The 21,909-nt window shown below is 36.9% G+C and overlaps 1 protein-coding gene across 1 annotated transcript in view; it reads right to left on the minus strand.

The window, feature by feature from the left end:
- Positions 1 to 641: 641 nt before the first annotated feature.
- LOC144447184 (receptor-type tyrosine-protein phosphatase F-like) overlaps positions 642 to 21,909 on the minus strand; it is a 43,216-nt gene continuing 21,948 nt past the window's right edge. Inside the window, exons 11-18 of the mRNA XM_078137089.1 lie at positions 14,853 to 15,001; positions 13,325 to 13,494; positions 12,453 to 12,623; positions 11,465 to 11,638; positions 7,209 to 7,484; positions 5,164 to 5,493; positions 4,664 to 4,800; positions 642 to 3,758 (exon numbers count right to left, since the gene is read on the minus strand). Of these exons, the coding sequence (XP_077993215.1) occupies positions 2,943 to 3,758; positions 4,664 to 4,800; positions 5,164 to 5,493; positions 7,209 to 7,484; positions 11,465 to 11,638; positions 12,453 to 12,623; positions 13,325 to 13,494; positions 14,853 to 15,001 (2,223 nt within the window). The 3' untranslated portion in view covers positions 642 to 2,942. The remainder of the gene's footprint in view (positions 3,759 to 4,663; positions 4,801 to 5,163; positions 5,494 to 7,208; positions 7,485 to 11,464; positions 11,639 to 12,452; positions 12,624 to 13,324; positions 13,495 to 14,852; positions 15,002 to 21,909) is intronic.

Below are 21,909 nucleotides of genomic sequence, written 5' to 3' on the forward strand. Positions count from 1 at the left end.
TAACATCACACCAATGTCAATTACCAAATCATCGACTCTCTATGTTATCAATTGTGACATTATTAGTAGGTTTACTAAATCGTCAATTTGTGAATTAGCAAAAAGGTTACCAAATGAAATGTCTCCATGTTGACACTGTCAATCATTATCACTGCAGACCAGATTGTTACGTTACACACACACACACGCACTCACTCACATCCATCCATCCATCCGTACATACGTACATACATATTATACATACATACATACATACATACATACATACATACATACGTACGTACGTACGTACGTACGTACGTACATACATACATACATACATACATACATACATACATACATACATACATACATATATACATACATACATACATACATACATACATACATACATACATACATACGTACATACATACGTACATACATACATACATACATATATATATACATACATACATACATACATACATACATACATACATACATTCATACATACATACATACATACATACATACATACATTACACCACGTATAAATGCAGACATGTATACACACCATCAAATTAATGCACACATGTACACATACACACTGTGTACCAAGCTCAGTAAATATATATCTTAACAAAGATACACTGAAACACTTGAAAGATATATAAGAACATTTTAATTCAATACCTTCTTTGTATTCTATAATATTAAAATATCAAAAGTCTAACAAAATACATGTTCTTTCTATATTTTCACTTCTAAAAGTAGTTCATGATAAAATATGGTATAAAATCTGGAGTAAAATAGTTGCTGTATCTGGAATTTAATTCTGCATATAAGCGAAGTTCTAAAATACTGTAATAAACAGTTCTTGTTACACAACCAAGGTTCCAATTACTAACGATTAAGATTTCACCTGTTCATCAGGGTTTATCAAACTGTCTGTTTATTGTGTGGGGGGGGGAGAGTGGTAGCAATGACGTAATTGATATGTCTCCCCATCTCTTGTGATAAAGCTAGCAAACAAACAATTTGACAAAATCTGTCGAATTGAACTGAAGAAAATGTACTCGTCAGTAATTAGAATCCTTGGAACTAATTAGTGTAGGGGAGTTTAAATCTTGAGCAAAAGCTACAGTTTCGAATCTGTCACCGTGATAAAACTATATATATTGTTTAAATGCCAATAACTATATATTGTACATGTTAATCAGTGGTCTATATTATCCATAAGCAGTACAGCAATGGGTTGAGGCAGATTCAAAAATCAATTTGATTTTGATTTATCATGTATACGACTATAAAAACATACATTAACCACACGTAATGCAGTACTGTTCAGGGTTTGTGATATTACAAGTAAGTTATCATTCCTAGATAAAACATTTTCAAAACAAATATGAGTTGCAGATAGTGCAGCTTTAAGGGTAATTACAATACCAGTCTAGATATAAAATCAGACACTTACAGATATAGGTCTGAATACATTTCTTGTTGTTCAAGTAACTCTATTCAGTCATTTGTAGATCCATTTTAGCTCCACCTGGCTGACATTTAATGGATTCAAGTAACTATATTCAGTGATTGGTAGATCCGTTTTACCTCTATCTAGCTAATATTTGATTGATTCAAGTAACTCTATTCAGTGATTGGTAGATCCATTTTAGCTCCACCTGGCTGGAATTTGATCGATTCAAGTAACTCTATTCAGTGGTTGGTACATCCATTTTAGCTTCACCTGGCTGGAATTTAATCGATTCAAGTAACTCTATCCAGTGATTGGTAGATCCATTGTACCTCCATCTGGCTGACAAGTGCTGTATTGATGTATAGGTGGTCAATATTTCTATTCTCACATCCTTTATAATAGGTAAGCAAGTCGGCATAAAAGACACAGCGTCCACCCCCTTCCCCAAAATACTTTACTTCTAATAATGCTTGTGTATAGTTATGTTCTTCAATATTACTTGTAGACTACAATGTGTCTGTGGATAGGCAGGAATTGGCTTAGTTTTGATAATTGACCTTGAAGGCCATGGTCAAAGGGCAAAGATAGCTTGCATCTGATAATATGGGGTTAGACACTTGACTAGAGTGTCTGTGTATTACAGTTCTTGAGTTATGCAGTAAATATTGATTTTTTTAATTACAAATATGGTCGCCATGTGGTCAACTTTGCATATATCAAAAACAAATTGACATGCATATGTCCCATATGATATGTCAAAGTTTTTGTCAAGCATGAAAGAAATAGGATATTGCATGACTGAGAAATGATGTACTACGGATGGATAGACGGATGCACAGTTGGACAGAAGAGGGACGGACAGAGCCCATTGTAGTAACCTGGGGGGACTGATTAGCAAATTAGTAAGCATCATCTGCTACATCGTCATGGCAGACATAATTTTCTCTGTTGTTTCCTTGTTTCCCTAGACCTGGGTCTCCAGGGAAATGTACACTGATTGTCTATCAGATCTTAAAACCCACGGATTGGCTGGATCTGAGCCTACATTTTGATCTGACTTTGAGATTGCTTTACCTTCAGTGAATACATACCCACTTACAGACCTTTCATTTTTTTCACCATTTGGTAGTTGGCTACCTATCTTGAGATTAAATTGGCCAGGGGTTTCCTGTAAAACATATCCAAATTCTGACTTATTGTTACAAGTTTGTTCATGAATAGTAGGAAGAGCACTGCCAGTATGGGTACCTGTTCCCTCCATGGGTTTGCAATCCGTTAGCATTTCCTTTGTAACATAGCCTGTGTCATTAGAGTTGGTTAACAATCTTTGGTTTGACGTATAACCATGAACTTTGGTTGGAATCTTAGTTGATGCCATCTCAGGTTGCTGGGCAGGATCATTACTTGGTGGTGAGGTCTCAATGATGGAAGGTTCCATTTTACAGAGGGATGACACCCTTCCATTTGGGGCCAGCTGAGTTATATGTTATTGACAAGGCATCAAGTATCCAGTTGATTTGTCAATATCAGAGGTAGCAACACTGAGGTCTTGTACAACGGCCAGTTTGCCACCTGAAGTAAATTGACTATAGCTGATGTTGGTAAGTTTATCCATGTCAACATTCACACACTGATAGGGATCTTCGTGATCAAAAGTCTCTAGACCAGCCAGTTCACCATCTGGAAGAATCTGAAGGTACTCTATGGTCACTGTATTATAGTGTGAAGTGTTACCATTAGTCATCTCAAGATATTCTGACACAAATCCTCTTCGACAGCCAATTGGGAGGTCTTCTCCCATTCCAAAAACACTGTCGTTATAGTAACTTGTTGAAGAACCTGAGAATCCTGAATCAGGGCCTGGGGTCAAAGGTGACCTTCCATTCACATTTACATACTGCCTCAGACCATGTTTACTCATAGGATGGTCCTTTTGATGTGTTGGTGATCGTAAACTAATTGCTGAATCGGGGCTCAGAACAGATGGTAACCTGCCATCAATATTAATATTTTCTGCTGGAATCTGTACTGCCAATGGTTGTTTACTAGATGACTGAAAAGTCCGAGTGAGAAAGGAGAAAATGTCATCATCATCTTCATCCTCGTAAATAGGTGCCTGGCATTCTTCATTCAGTCTGCTTTCAGATGTCTGTGGGACATAACCTACACCACCAGCCTGTCCATCTTGTTGGTGACCTATGACCCCATTGATTGTTTGTTTGATCTTCGTTTGGTTCTCCAATAAATCATACTCCTCTTCATAGTTGAATGAATTTAGAGTCACTCTGTACTTGCTGTTACGCTGTCATTAAAATGAATTTTAAAAATTATGTTAATTTGCATTGTGGTTCTGGGTACACAGGTTTGTAAACAACTTTGAATCAGTTAACTTGACAATTTTTGTTTGTCAACAAATTTCGAACTTGTGGAATGTTGATAGGGTTTTGTGACAACACAAACATATATGTTAAGTTAAGCACTGCTAAGTCAAAAACAGAACAATAATGATGTTCTAGTTACAGCAACCAAGGCCTTCGCATTGATTAAATTTTATCCAAAAGTAACATAATATAATTTCAGGATGGCCCGTAACATAACAGCACCCCATGACACGTGAATGTAAATGTAATACCCCCGAGTACCCACACTATAACTCCCCGTACCAAACTAGTATATATAATCTCCGTCTACAGTAGATCTATTTTCGTCTACAGTACACGAAAAACCTTCATCTATATTCGGTCTACTTTTGTGCATATATAATCAGCTCTTGTAGATGAAATGTGGATGAGTGTAGATGAAATGTAGACGAAATGTAGATGAGCGGAGATGAAATGTAGGTGAGCATTGATTAGACATGCCGACTCAATACAAATAGAAGCAAACTATGAGTAATGTCTCCACTGATTCAGAAGCCTTAAGTCTCAGAATCCATTTTAAATTCACTCAAAACATTGCCTATACCAGACTCCAATGACTTTAATACTAACAATGTAAACTGTACTACATACTTGCATTTTATTTGCACTTGTGAAAAGACTGAATATCTGAGTAAGTGTTATGTTGTGCTTATTAAACCACCAATATTGTAGCTAGTATAATATAAAACGGTTGTGATACACCTATTCTCTGACATAATAAAGAAGTAGTGTATTAAATTTCTATAGTATGGGCAATATGTTTGTGACAGACTGACAGTCCTCTCACCTTTGGTAGTTTAACATCAGGTACTGGCTTGGCTAAATCAGACTTCTTGTACTTTCTGTAGACACACACAGCAAGGATGACAAAACAAACAGGTGTGATGGCCAGCACTGTTGTCAAGGCTGTTAGGAATACCGCATCTGTTGAAGGAGGGTATTATAGACCAGATTAAATACATTAAATAAATTAAATTACATTCATGTGAACTCGTTAGTGCTTGCCAGGTGTAGTTAAAATTGAGTCAGAGATTGATATGATGAACGCATGCATGCACACACACGCTCGAACATGGGTCATTCCTATAGCCTCTAACCCGCTCAGGCCGACATACTCGCTCTCTACAAATGTTTGGCATTACAAATTTGTGCTATCCTCACCCCACTATTGCCATTCCATAGTAAAGAAAGAATGTGACAATTAGCAGCCCCCCCCCCCCCTTCACTTCACTGTCAAGGCCTGAAGCAATTATGTTACTTTGACATTGAAATATTAACAATTCTCACCTGGTGAATTATGACACAGGGTCAAAGGTTCTGATAGTCCACTTATTTCACTCTGTAAAATGTCACCATTGACTTCAATCTGCGCCTTTAATGCAAACTCGTACTTCTGAGCACCATCATCATTGCACTTAATGGGGAGGACAGTTCGCCCCGCTTCTGGGTACACCCCAATGTTCTGTGTGGTCCAAGCATTCTCATCTACTTTCTTATAGAAGACAATGTAATTTATACGTTCTGAAGGTCCATTAGCATGGCTTGGTACATTAAAGCTGAGAATTACAGATTGAGATGTCTTTGCCACTACTTTTAGAGATTGTGGAGTACCAGGTGCTGAAAAAAACACAATGAAAACATTCAATTTTTTATCAGGATAGAGATGTTTGAGAGATTATCAACTGATGCACAGATTTATGATTTGCAAGCAATGGCATATTTACAACATATGACCTTGAAAGTGAAGGTCAACGTCAAAGGTTTATTCTTGAGATACAACACTGTAACACTTGTAGATACTCATTGAGTCCCTATATGTCATGGTTCATATGAATGTCTAAAAACTGTGCATCTAATAGACAAATATTGCTTCATTAAGCCAAATTTTATCAAAAATTTTAAAGACAATAGTACACGTGTCAGTAACCATTTTAGGATAATTGAGGGGAAAATGGCAAAGTATTTTAGGGAAATATTTTTTGACTGCATTGAGTACATGATGTGCTAGAAATGACATGATTTTACACAATTCAAACCAATTTTTTAATCAGTAACTGCAGATGATTTTGACATTTTTCCTTGAAGGTCAAGTCTAGTTTGATTTCGCTTTCATGTGGTTTGTGCCCTGAAACAATTTCCACTGTCCTATAACTGCCCAGTGTACATGTACTATTGATTTAGTTTGGAACTTTTTCCAGTTTGCTGTTGACTTAATTTCCTGGAACATAGAATGTGTCCAGGAGTTCACACCTAGGTTTTAATACTGAGGAATATTGATGTCTGGTTTATGACCATCATCATGATGACTTTCATTCTGACAATAAAATTACTAATGTCCAGTTTTTGCCTGGTGATTGGTACACTTTAATTGTAATAAAATTGCAATGTCTAATTTTTGCCAGTGGCTGATATACTTTAATTGTCCTTAAATTCTAATCTTTGGCTTTTGTCTGGTCACTGACCGGTAATATTTAACTGTGTTCTGAAATGCTGACATCCAGTTTTTACCTGGTTACAGTGAACTCTATCTCAGATCAAATTCACCCTGTTTTTGCCATGATTTTTGCCATAGTTTGATCGAGTTATCTCCCATGATGCAACATGACCTAAGCATATGACTTGCCAGCTGCAATATGATTGGCTGATTTTAAGAGTACAACCATCAATTTTACCATATACTGTAGATGTATGGTTATGTGTACATACTAGTAGACAACCTTTTTCAAGCTTTATTTAAATAAATATTTTAAAACACAAATGTGTTCTTTCACTTTTGTGTCTATACCTGAGTGAGTGATTACAAGACAATGGTGATATCGCGTATAGGCGTATAGGCTCTCAATATGTCTCAGTGACGGGACTGCAATATGCTAGAAATTATGGATGAGATGAGGTCATCACACTCACCCATATTTATTCATGACAAGGGTAGTGCTACATAAGTAGCCCCCCAACGTTGCACATAAAAGTCACATGACAGATTTTTTACATATATGGCAGTTATTTTTTAGTAGTGAAATGCACTCACCACAATGTCACACAAAGGAAAGTGAAACAATAAGCATTATTCCCCCCCCCCCAACCCAGCAAAGTGTTTATATTTGTGGAGATATCCTAAATGCCAAATATCACTGCCGTCTACCTAAGTGGAAACAAAACACCCTTGTGTAAAAATAGCGAAGGGGTAGTTAGCTTCGAACTTGACCAATGCCAGATGGACAGACAGTGTAACAAACATAACCGAGCCCAACAATCATCCCCACTATAATGTCTAGTATTGGCAAAATCTTTGGAAACAAATTCTCAAAAATATAATTCCTTTCAATACAAACCTCCAATTTTAGTAGTGGCTATTACTCCTTTGGAGTAATTTCCACATGTAGCCTCAGTACAGGCTCTAATTTCGATTATATAATCAGTAAATCCATTCAACCCGTCAAGTACAACATTAGTTGAGTTGCCATTTATGGGATATCGTTTTATGTCATCATCATATTTGACTTCATAGCTCTGGATAACACCATTCTTTTCTATGGGCTCTTCCCATTCAATAACAATAGAGGTACCTGTCTCGTTCATAACTTTGACTTTTCTTGGTTTACCTGGTTCTGAAATATCAAATATTAATTGTCTCCTAAGCTGTGTTAGAGCTATTTGGCATGTCCTTCACTATAATTATATCTTTAATGTCTTCATACATTAGTGAAAGTAATACATCATACATTTATTCATGCATTTGATAATAAGTAAAAATAAAGTTTAAAATCCAGACCAAGTATGTATACATGCATGAATTACAAGGGATGTAGTTTCACTCCTTAAGATAGAATTTTCATGTAAAAGACTCTCTAGGCCAAGGACTTTTCATGTAAAAGACTCCCTAGGCCAAGGACTTTTCAACTACAGAGTAGGATCTTACCTACTTTACAATTATTAAGTTTAACTTGAAAGGAATAATAAAACATACAACCAATCTTATTTTTTCTTATCCACTCATTACATAATTATATATATTGACAAATGAATATTAATATACCCATATATGAGGTGAAATGCAAATGAGTTAACTTGTTTGCATGTATATACAGACTTGACCAGGGAAACTGGAAGGAACTGTCAGCGTATTTGCATGCAGACATTATAGTGTTGTAATGTTTAAACATCTATTCAGACATGCTAGCTTTCCACTCTGTATATAATATGACAGGGCCCATGATGTGTAAGTGCAAGTGTGGTGTACTCAGGGTAATTGCACGAATGCTTGCCGTGTTCTCTGTGCCCGTACTTTCATGAGTGTAGCACACAAGTGAAGGTGCAGCAGAAAACACTGCAAGCACGAGTGCAAAGACCCCTGAGTACCTACGCTGGAACCCACATGGCATGGGTTATGTTAGTATTACATATGTTTATCTGAAATGGCATCAAATTTCCATAAAAATCATGTTAAAAATCATACAGTGCGATCACGCGATTTCATGTGCAGCATTAGCTAAAACATCCTCATGCAATAATAATTTCAGTATTGAACTGTAGTGAAAATATGCATGTATACTAGAGCAAGTAATATCTGGTACACATGTAATATTAAATTTATACTCGCCCCTCTACACATGATTATTAGTACAATTAGATATTATTCCCTACAATGGGTTCTATTTCATATTTTTCTTGTCTATACAAGCATATACTATTTATGAAGTTCAATTCATTTGCATTCATTTCTTTCTAAACAATCTCATGTTGCATGAGAAGGAATGTAAGATTTGAAGTTCTTTTTCTATTTCTTGATCTTTCAAGTATCTAACTGCAATAGACCTACAATGACTTATGATATTACAATAATTAGATATTACATCTAATGTTTTTCTTCATTCAGCCAAGGAAAGTACGAGTGGCCTATGAGGCCCTTGTCATTTTAAGTCGTTAGACGAGTATTAACAACCTACAGATCATTAGTATTTAATAGAAAACTATTGGGGAATAATATAATTATACCATTGCCAGAAATATAAAACAAATTGGGGAAAGTGCTGGCAATTTTGAGCGTTTTGACTCATATTTCGAACACTACAGATCTAGTGATGTAGACATGTGTTGTGACATATCCTTTACCAAACGAGTTGATCTACTCATCCACAGTACATCTATTCTTCGTCTACAGTAGACAAAAAACCTTCATCTAGATTCGGTCTACATTGGTGCATAAATAATGAGCTCATGTTGATGAAATGTATATGAAATGTAAATGAGAGTAGATGAAATGTAGATGAAAAGTAGACAAATTGTAGATGTGGATGAGCATAGATGAATTGTAGATGAGTGTAGATGAAATGTAGATGAAAGTAAATGAAATATAAATGAAAAGTAGACAAATTGTAGATGTGGATGAGCATATATGAATTGTAGATGAGTGTAGATGAAATGTAGAAGAAAGTAAATGAAATATAGATGAAAAGTAGACAAATTGTACTTCTCAAACAAGGCATAAAAGGCACATGCACACACACACACAAACAAACAAACAAACAAACAAACAAACAAACAAACAAACAAACAAACAAACAAATAAACACACACACACACACACACACACACACACACACACACACACACACAAAACCACTATATATTCATTTACTTGTATCAAAGTTTATTCATGTTGTAATTTGGCAAGGTTGAATGTACATCAGAATGTAAGTACTTCGATTTCCTGAGAAGTATAACACTTTGAATAAGTTAAAGGCTTTCCTTATGTTGTTGGTGACAGTCGTCTTGGTTTTATATATGGCACTATTAAAGGGCATGGTTGATCTGTTTCATCATTTTCCCTTTTCATTGCAACCTAAAAGAGAGAAAAATAAAAGTGGCTTGTCAGAATACACAATTATTGATGGGTGACCATATTGACAAGTAGTCCAATATTATACAGCTTTGTACTTACTTTCAAACCAGTATTAAATATGACAAACTGACTGTACTAATGATTACATGCAAAGTTTGTTTAACTCATCAACCATTTTGTGAAATCCTAGACCAATATGTCACAGCAGAGCTGCCACTTCCAGGGATAACATGGTCTTCATAGTTGAGCTCTGTTTAATAGACGTCCGATTATGAACATTTGAAACACATTGGCATAAACATATTAATGTTATACATATCAATGATATATTGACTTGAAATGTGGCAATAGATATGAGAATGATTTCATTACAGAATAATAATGCTATTTTGTGGCCTTCATTTTTGGCCGCCTCCACGTTTTTACCAGTTATGATTGTTTTTCAGTCAAGCTGATTCACTGGTACCAGAATGTTTATAGGGCTTCCGGACAGCTAATTGACAAGCAGTCAAGTGAGGTGGTTACCAGTAGGAAATTAATGGCCATAGTTCTATCACAAAGAGAAAGTGTGAACAGAACTGATGCCATATATCAGTGTTTACAATCGTCTGATTTACAAGTTACACACTGGTAAAGCAGCATGAGTTAGCTGCCGTAGATTTTCCACTCATATTCTTCAGTGTCATCAGAAAGTGTTATGAGACATGAGCCTTTCAGTAAAGTGGTATGTTACGCCCGGTCTTCAGTATTATGGTCAATTTTACTATGAAACACTTCATTTTGTGGGGGACGTCTTCAAACTCTGGCAACTGCTACATCCAGTATGGCGGCTCAAACTATCGCGAGATTTTGGGTCTCCAATATTATTAAAGCATGTAAATAAAGTATAGCAAGTGTCACTCACGATCGACGTGACTTGGAGCAGCTGATAGTACGGTAACTTTTAGCGGTTTGTTGGAATTCAATTTTCAGTAATTTAAGCTTTCCTGTGATAAACATTGAATAAACAATTCGATATTTAAAGACTGGCTTCAATAGAATCACAAGTTTCTGACATGTAATATTGTTTACTGAGTGAATACAACATCGATCAGACGTGCATGTAAACAAATCTTATCATGTGTGCAATTTTTCGAAATATCAAACATAATGATGTTCACATGAAAATAATAATGTTGTGTGTAAGTAACGCAACAAAGTCATTGGGTGCTAGTTTGAAAGAAGAACTTACCTTTTAGCATGTAATTTGGGTAATCACGTCACCAGAACATTTACACTCCAACCGTATACGAGGACACCAAAAGGTTGTACGTCATTCAGTGCCTCTGGCAAGGCGGGAAATGTGCGTTTGAAAGAAAATGTATTTTCATATATGCTAACAACATGCCAAATGAAAGAAATTGTGTACTTGGACTTCTTGTGTAGACAAAATGTTGATGAAGGCTTTGTAGTTGTAGATGTAGATGTATACATGTAGATGAAGGCTAAGCTTGTAGATGAAATGTAGATGTAGAGCCAGTTTAAGTAGGACTGTAGATGAAACTTCGTCTACTGTGGACATACTTGTAGATGAAGCAGTGCCTTGAGAACTTCGTAGATGAAGTGTTGACAAGTTTCATCTACAGTAGATCTACTGCGGACAAACTGCACGTTGTCGTGACATAGATACCAGGGTACACATTCCATAGTTTTTGTTGAACCTGGCGCTTGCATTGTATTATGATATTTAAGAGATTACAAACTTACCACCTTGACCAGTTCTTTTCACTCCTACTGTACTATTGGGTCCTGGTATACCAAGTGTTGTATATGCTGCCATCCACACAGCATACAGAGTATAAAATTTGAGTCCATCAATCTCTGTAGATACTTGTTTTTCTGTACCATCTACAGATATGTTTTTGCGTGAGACAGTTTCATCTGATGATTAAAAAAAATCACGTGTCATTATAGCTGTCCAATGTGGACATATTGAACACATATTGCCTGGCCATGAGGGCTATAGCACCCGTTTATTACACCCGAGGGACTGTGAGTTACCAGAATCACATGCTATTTCCCGAGGCCTTTGGCCTCGAGAAATAGCATGTGATTCTGGAAACAAAGTGACATGCATGGCATGCCACCTAGTCATGTTTGTAAGAACTGGGATTTGCATGTCTGAGAAATGATGTATGAACAGATACATGCACACATGTAAACACACACGGAGGGACAAACTAATTCACATTAAAGTCAATCATTCTGATTTCTCTTGGCCAAAGTTTAAATGCAATGTGACATAATTATGTGCAAGCTTGTTTAGACTAAATAATACAGTCAAACATACACAGTATGATATTGCTTCGTTACAAATTAATTGGGATACATGAAAAATGTTTGGTATGATGACATCTCCATTACAGAGAAGGAAGCTGTACTCCATCTGAAATATGAGTTTTGGAGACATGACAGGGTGTTTGTTAAAATTAGAGAATGTTAACTGAAAGTGTAAGAGTATTTGCTATAAAGAGATTACCATGTATACAGCAGGGTTACGTAGCAATCTAGCTTACATTATCAGGGGTTTAGAAGAATTTCTACAGCAGTGTCAAATCCTAATTTATTGCATTATACTATTTACGGCAGTGAATCGTAACTTTCAAATTAATTTCATTTTTTATCTTACATCGCAATTTTCCAAATTGTTCTATTTGTAGATGGATTTTGATATATTCATGATAAAACATCTTACCAGGACAATCAACTTGAGCAATTTGACTTTGTACTTCACAATAGTACAACAAATATCCACGTATAATTCCATTTCTTTCATCTCCACAGGGATGTTGAAATATAATTTCGAGATTGTGGGGCTTATTCTCTTGCAATTCTATCTTCACATGTTTTGCTGATCCATATGGAACTGTAATTACAATTAGAAAAGAATGAAGGCTTATTGGCTGATAATCTGTAAGATCCAGGTGGAACTGAAATGATGGTAGAGAATGAATTAGTAATTGGCTGATAATCTCTAAGATGCAAGATGGTAAGATCCAGGTAAGGATGATACAGAATGAAATCTTATTGGATGACAATCTCTAAGATACAGGCAAAACTATCGATGAAACAGAATGTTGTTGGCATATATCCATCAGATCCAGATTGGGCTTAGAATTATGAATTTAAGCAAGTCTTCCTAAAAAGCATACAGCCAACATTTTAATTTACTCATTCAATCTTTACACCAAATAGGGTCATTGTTGTAAAGGTTAATGAAATAAAGGGATGTGCATATTTGGACTACAGTATTTCACAGCTGGACCAGGTTTGACTTTCAACATAGCATTTAAGGGCCACGTGTCATTAGAAAGCTCAAAATCGGTGTAGACACTCATACGAGGTCTGTTCTATCATGATTCCAAAGTTGGTGGACAAGACATAATGATTTATGATAAATGTGGCCACCATTTAGACAGTGTAGTATGACATTTGTGCCAGGTTTGGTTGAGATTGGCATATGCCTGCAGGCATGCACTGACAGACACCCAAATCCCTACATACAAAGTGGTAGTCCCCTGTGGGCTTTGCCTGTTGGCGACTAAAACACAAATGAACTCGCAATACCTCCTTCAGGTGTATTCACTTTGATTACTTGTGAAAATCCTCCTCCTGCAGCAGTAGTGAAAGCTTGTACATATATCTCGTACTGGAGATATTTGTCTTCTAGACCAGTAAATTGGTACTGTAAATTATTCTGAGAGTCTTCAATGACATTTATGGTAGCAAATGTCCTCCTGTAGACATGAAAATTATCATTAAGTGGTAAAATGTGTAGCCTGTATACAGCATTGATCTGTGGTTCCAGTAGCCCTCATCCTCTCAACTTTTAATGGAATAATCATATACATGCTATATCAAAATAAATGCTTAATCTCCACTTATGCATTGTTATGTTATGGCTAAATTTCAACAAATTTAAATCAAACACAAATAAGAAACTGATTTCGTTTTCCCAATGTATGGATAAGAAAGTTTCTTCCTGGTTTGCACATAGCAATATTTGTTTAGACCACAGAAATATGTCCAAAAATGCTAATTAAACTCAACACAACAACAAAACTTTTATTTTGCTTTCCTAATGTTATAATACTTATATCTACAAGATAGAGAAGTTTTTTCCTGTTTGTACATCACAACATCTGTTCAGAGCACAAAAAAATAGGTTTTAACAAATACAGCCAATGACGTGTAGCACAACTGTACACTTTTTAAAAATGTTTATCCATATGCTAGTCCATGCTAACAATAGGTGTTCATTTGCTGAATCCAGTTGCCTATCCAACCATGTTGCTATCTTTGCGATATATGCGATCATTCGGCTGTTGCTATGGGCGTGGTCATAATCCCCGTTATCTTCGCAATATATGTGATTATTTGGCTGTTGCTATGGTCGTGGTCCTGTTGCTAGGCACGTTTGCATACATTTTTTGAATGTTTATTCATTTGTCTTTCAATTCCTGTTGTTACCTTCGCAATATACATTATCAGTTAGCTGTTGCTATGGGCGTGGTCTTGTTGCTAGGCAAATTTACATACATTTTTTGAATGTTTATTCAATTGTCTATTAATCCCTGTTATCATTGTGAAATACACGACCGTTTGGCTGTTACTATTGGCGTGGTTATGGTTGCTAGGATATTTGCATACATTTTTTAAATGTTTACTCATGTTGCCTACCAGATGATGTTGTTATTTAACCAAAATATACTGCCATTTGGTTGTTTGTAAGGGCGTGGTCATGGTTGCTAGGGCCAATTTTGTCAACATGTTTTGAAGAAAATCTGCAGAATAACACTTTCAGAAACATCTCACCAAGTTTCAGACTTAATCTGCCCAGTAGTCTTTGAGTTTAAGTTTTTTGACCAAAAATCAGATTTTTTGACCCAAATCACAAACTGGTGGTAAGATCATTTTGATTTGAACAATTTCCCAACTAGGCATCCAAGGTAATGTCCCCACCAAATATCATGTCAATTGGTTCAGCGGTTTTTGACTTTAAGTTGTTTACACACACCTCAGTTCAGTTGTGCTAAAAATGCTAATTTTGAACATTATATGTTGGTGCCCTCAAAATGTATGGGAGTCAACTTACAAGGATTCGTTGGCCTCACTTTCCAAGTGTACTTGTCGCAAACATACTTGGTATTTGATGATGTCACCATTTGGGTTAAGTGGGGGATCCCAGCTAACATTTATACTGGTCTTGTTACTGGTTGTTGCACTCACATTGACTGGTTCACACTAGTAGAAAAAATAGTACAGATTACGACATTTTCCGTACTATAGTTCAGATTGAGTTCAATTCTGTACTTTTATGCTGATGAGGTGGACGTTTCTGTACTTTCCCATTAGCGCCTGTCTAATCGGATTATACTCGATCTGAAAAATAGTTCAGATTGCGAGTCGGAAGTGATTTGAATACATTTGCATTTAGTTCAGAATATATTCATGAGTTCACCCCGATAACCGGGCAGTAAACAAATGAATATTCAAATCTACCGTGCTTGCAATCAATACGTACATAAACGCTATACGTGTAGCTAGTGTATTCGATACATATGTATGTATATAAGCAGGCTTATGATATGAACTACATGGTTAGGACGTACGTAGATTGTAATATCACAGGGCTCATTTTGAAATAAATGTTCGTAACGCCTTTTCATAATGCACTACATACCGCCACCACTAAACGTGTTTCACATTTCTACGCGTTTGATGCATAGTAATACAGATTTAGATGACATGACAATCGTTTCCAATAATAGTTTAAAATTGGGCCACAAATATTGCTAGTGTATGGAGCTTCTTAACAAACCTGACCGGCCAATAGCGTCAACAAACTCACAGTAGAGACGTGCTGACAGATTTGAGTCTGTGGACATTATTTCTAGCTAAGTAAAATTGAGTGACTATTGGGAATATTATATGGCATCCATGTCGTCCATGTCGTCTATAGTTTCTGACGGACCGTGTTATGTACAACGTAACGCTGAACGAAATACGGTCCATCAGGAATTAACTAGACTAACCTCTATGGGAATAGTATTCTTGTCCATGTGTCGTTTATAGAACAATTAAGTGTTAGGGTGTGATCTTCACAGTAATAAACAAGCCTTTAGAAGAACAACAGGTATTCACGCCTCAAATATCTTGGGCATCATCCAAATTACGATCATGAGCACCAAAGTAAAGGAAATACTTAATGACGTTCGGCATGCAGAACCCCCCCCCCCCCGGGCCCGTACCTATGGGTACATGCCCGGCATCCATGTAACTGTTATATCACTCTACATGACGATTCTGAGGGCCCTCATCTCTTATTCTCTTGTTTTATTTCAATGTGGTATACTCATAACTCCTGTTTTTATAGTATAACTGTACAATTGGCTTCGATCAGTGCATTCCAGATTTTCATGAGTCATGTGTGCACATTGCACAGATATCTGCAGAATACTTAAAAGGTATAAGCTCGGTAAACAGATTAGGGACGATAGTCTCGAGTCTGGCAGCGAGACTATAAGGAGCACTGACTTTGCCCTCATATCTTCATCCCATTTTGCACTGAAGAAGTTTCACATGGCTCTCATATTTCATATATACTCTTTCTAAATATATGGTGATGCAACATGAGTAGAAATAACTGGGGTTAACTAAGTTTGGTAGTCAATATAGCAGGTTTACCATCAAACTGACGCAAAATTTGTTTCAAATTTGTCTAGTAAAAACCGTTGGCCCAGTTGTCGATTAAGGCTTACAAGTTACACAAAGCATGATAAGACACTGTGAATGGTGCAAATAAACAACGTGCGAAATGCTATACTCTTTCTAAATATATGGTGATGCAACATGAGTAGAAATAACTGGGGTTAACTAAGTTTGGTAGTCAATATAGCAGGTTTACCATCAAACTGACGCAAAATTTGTTTCAAATTTGTCTAGTAAAAACCGTTGGCCCAGTTGTCGATTAGGCTTACAAGTTACACAAAGCATGATAAGACACTGTGAATGGTGCAAATAAACAACGTGCGAAATGCCAAATACCAAATGCAAACAATACAAGCGAACAAAAGGGCCTGTATGCACTCTAATAGCCCGATATTTTGCCTAAAATCAGGCTCACATGTGCGAACGGTGTGTTTTTGACGTACCTAGTAGGCAGTGATGTAGATAATAGCCGGTTACCGGTCACAACGCCCAGCTATAACTTATAAGTATAACAGTTGTGGGACCGGCTTAGGAAAGTACTCAAACCTGACGATCATTGAACAAATTCTAAGGTTGGAAAATTAAATATGAGTTGCCCGGGAGTTCTAATAGCAAGTAAAATACCCAAAGTGTAAACAAAAATATAAATTAATTCATAATTATTTGGAAAACATTAGACGATTACGCAGTAAAACAAGACTGGCCACGCTATCGCTAGCGAAAGCCTTCGAACTAGTTTCATAACGACCGGACGTTGAAGGAAGCGCGAAGCGAAGTGTGAGGTCAATGTGACGTCTCATGATGATGTATGATGCATCAACATGACGTTTACGTAGAGTTGCACTAAATGTTTTCTAAACTTCAGTGGAAAGAATTTTTGTCGATCAGACACTGGCTATGTTTAAATTCTTAAAACATCTGAGAAAACTGAAGAGGGGAAGCAAAATGTGACACTGACAGACAAGCCAGACGTACGGCACATGTACAGAAGGCGAGGCACACCCTCTGAAGCAAACTGGACAATTATCGTGCGTGTCACGTATAAGGCATCATATGTAATACATGTAGCTAACCAAATGTTCTTGTACTGCAGTCTTTCTTGTAACAGGTATTGGAAATTGTCAGAAACCTGATGATTTTTTGACTGAATAAGTTTCGATACGGAGACGAGAGAGAGGGGGAGACGGGAGAGAGAGAGAGAGAGAGAGAGAGAGAGAGAGAGAGAGAGAGAGAGAGAGAGAGAGAGAGAGAGAGAGAGAGAGAGAGAGAGAGAGAGAGAGAGAGAGAGAGAGAGAGAGAGAGAGAGAGAGAGAGAGAGAGAGAGAGAGAGAGAGAGAGAGAGAGAGAGAGAGCGGAGACCAAACTAGAGTCGGTACTCACCCCACCACGACATATGCATTTTTGTGATTTTGAAACGATAAAGAAAGTTAATATGAATATTGGGACGATTGGAAATCGGACGATGTGAATCGTAATCGAATATCTCAGACCATCCACAATATATGTCGTGTTGACTTAGGCGATCCCAGAAACCATTCTTAGTTTACCCCTTTCACATATATTATCAACCATGCTAATGTTTTGAAACAAATCTCGATTAACAGGTAATTTAGCGCTTGAAAGATGGCGACGTCCATCCCCCCCCCCCCCCCGGCTGCACATATTTTAATATGCAATTATACATTACCCCCTCCCCATACACGTCAGAGAAGTACAGTATGGTACACTATATGACACATTGTAAGCTAACAGTGGAAATCAACTTCAGTGTCCATACATATCAGACATAGAGATTTCTTTACAAATGGATGTGGGCTCATTGGGCTGTAACCTGTACTTGGAAAACTTAACCAGCAGAGTTTTCTTTTTGAATCCAATGTCTTGACAGAAACGGCACCCCCCTTCGATAACTAGTGGGGAGGGTGTGTCCCCCTCCCACAGTAGGCAATTTTTTGAAAAATAAGGACATGTAGGAGGCCATTTAGCGGCATAATATTTCAAACCATACACATTATTGGAAGCCATAAAGTACTTGAAAATTGTCTTCAATACCCAAATTGTACTCTCATTAAATTATTTTACAACTGTATTACCTACGCTTTAACTAATACATAGATATTTTGGCAGACACACACATTCGTTTGGCCATTGGCTGCCTAATAATTAAATGTGTGGTAGGTAAATGAAGTGAACAATTTTGCAAAGTACAAGGTAAACGATTGCTCCTGTGGTTTGAATGTTCAACAAAGTCTCCACACAGAGAGATAGAGCAAGAGAGAAGGAGACATACGGAGACGAGAGAGAGAGAGAGGGGGGAGACGGGAGAGAGAGAGAGAGAGAGAGAGAGAGAGAGAGAGAGAGAGAGAGAGAGAGAGAGAGAGAGAGAGAGAGAGAGAGAGGGGCATACACTTATACAAATGTAAATTTACTTGGTAAACAACTGCTCCTGAGGTTTAATTTTGGTTCAAACCATGAGCAGAATATTCGGGGCCCTTTCAGACCATCACAATTGTCATGCCCCCCTCCCTTTGAACCTCAATTTTGTTCATGCCCCCCCCCCGTAAATTCTGACTCCAGCGTAATTTCAAGAGTATTCCGAGCTCGGTATTACAGGCATTCGACTAGAGTCTTTATACCTCAAAGATATACAACAGTCCATTTCTGTACAAGGCATATCAGAAACCAAACATTTGCAGTGTGGAGTGCCACAAAACCCTGTGCTTGGTCCACTCTTACACGCGTATGCTGTCTATACACACCACCACTTGGAAAGCTAATCCAACATCAAAATCTCAATATGCAACAACATGCAGACGACAACCAGATTTACCAATATATTTCCCCAATCACATACGTCAACTACAGTAACTAAGATGGAAACTGTTGCACATGATATAAACGACCCAAAATAAGCTAGTTTAATGATGGCAAAACCGAGGTCCTCCTTATCACGTCTCAGTTCAACAGGCTTCCTCGTCTCATGAACCACATCAACATTGGATTGTCTTCTGTGCAGTTGGTGGATTCAGCATGTACCATTTGTGTAACAATTGATGACCGTTATAACCTCAAGAAGCACATCTCGTTGACATGTAGATCAGTTCTTTTTCACCCCCGAACAATAGGTCGCATCATTGACAGTGGAGGGGGCCCCTCCACTGTCTATGGTCGCATACGCCAGTATCTTACAAACGGAGTTTGTCAGAACCTTGGTCATGCACTTATATCATCGAAACCTGACTACTGAATGGCCCTTCTGTATGGGCTGCCAGCTAAAAACATTGCCCCTCTTCAACATGCCCAAAATACAGCAGCTAGGATTGTGTCAGGTACAAAGAAAACAGATCACGTCACATCGGTTCTTTCAATAACACAGTTTAGTTAGAAATCACACTGGCGTCAAGTGCAGTTACATAATATACCAGTAGGTAGGGCCTACATGTACATGTAGTCTCAGGTCACTACATTGTGGTCTGAGATGTAGTTTACACCACTATGACCTAAGAACTTGAACCAGGGCTGAGGAGAAGTGGTCTGAGGTTAAATTTTTGCAGCTCTCGTTCAGCAATCTCAAAACATTTCAGCCTACTTCCCGTAATGAACACTTGTTAAGCATTTTTGTAGCTCCCATACTCAAAGACTACATATATGTTTATATACGACTCAAAATATAACACTGAAATTTACTTTGAACACGTTCAGTTTCAGTAGACGTATTAAAACCCAAAATCTCCACCGTATAATTTAATATCGGTAATAGTTTACAGTCAAAAACTTTTAAATTTAGTTTTGACTAGGAGGTCCCCAAGTTTTGCAAGTTGACTCATGACCGCAATCATTGCTTTACTCGCTTGAGCTGCAAGCGCTAAATACCATAGACCACTGCTTGACATAATCACGCCTAGATATTCATAAAAAGCGAACAACGTCGAGTTTATGACCACCAATAACCACTTTTCAATTTTCTTAAGAATTTCATCTCTTAGTAAATACAATAATTTTAGTTTTGACATACATGTAATTTACTTTCAAAAGACAATGTTAGAAACCCCTACCCCATTGATTCCTGTGGGAACATGCCTTTCGTGAAGAAAAAATGGTTACATAACATGTCTACAAGAATTGTTGGAGAATGTCTATGTAGAATGCCACACTGATCCCATATCCACACCTTGAGTTTTATTTTTATTGTTCTTCAATGATCTCCTTCAAAGTAATAGTCTGGATGCCAATATGGTTTCTAACTAAACCACGTCTAGCCAAAAGCCCCTCAAATAGCACAAAAAGTTGTTCACCCAATCAGTGAAACCTAAATGTTTTGGTGATGTAAACAGTATATAAGTAGCATCATGAGCTGACAAATATACCACATTTGAACATTACTGTCCCAATAAACACTAACTTTATGAGGGACTGTGTTATTGGTTAGAGTTTTGTGATTTATTAACAAAGACATGATGTTAATGACTGTGTGGGTGGCTGTAAATGAATTTTAAATTGCATCTCATGCATTTCAAGACTTCTAGAGTAACGACTCTGACTATACTGTGAGTGGAGGTATAAATGGTAATGATACAGTATAGGAACTAGACTATCAAAGTAATTACCTTGTCCAAAAGACTACAGTCGGATATTAATCTCACCATTAATGCCTGAATTTATGTCTATCAAGGTGGATCTGATAAGATCATGGAAATCGAGAAACTTTCATCACTTTGGACTTGAGCATTGAATACATTTGTGAAGTACTCAGACCATGATTCATGGGTTTTTTTTAGAGATTAATTCCACTAGATCGTCCACTAAATCGTCCACGAAAACAAATACATTCTATCATTCCACCATGTCACTCAACAACGCGCATCACATCCGGGTACCAGTTCTTCTGTGAGTTCGAATTCTATCACTTGAATTTCCGTTATTTAGTCGTCTGAAGATCGTAACGGCCTCCGTACCATAACTTGTGTACTTTGTGTAAATACAGCTCTACTTCTCAGTATTGAGCACTTTTCCTTCAGTTTATGAATTACCTCTTATATATATATATATATATATATATATATATATATATATATATATATATATATATATATATATATATATATATATATATATATATATATATATATATATATATTACCATTGCTCGGTTGACGGCAACGCGGTCAAAGATATCGGGTTCTTTGCACAATACACGTGTATATAGAAATGATGTCCCTTAAATTTCCCCTCTTTTCATTCTTGCTCTTTTCAACTACAATATAGATTTTGATAATTTCCATAGGTCTCACGAGATATACTCTTCAAAGAAAAACAAGTTCGTGTCGGGGTTTGACACGAGAATAGTCTGTGCTTGGAGTAATTATACTGTCAGTATAATTTCTCAAAGGTATGTGTTATCGTGGAAGTTTAAACATTATTTATACTTTAATGGTGTTATA

This window comes from Glandiceps talaboti, chromosome 16, assembly GCF_964340395.1.
Source record: "Glandiceps talaboti chromosome 16, keGlaTala1.1, whole genome shotgun sequence".
Classification (NCBI taxonomy): Eukaryota; Metazoa; Hemichordata; class Enteropneusta; family Spengelidae; genus Glandiceps; species Glandiceps talaboti.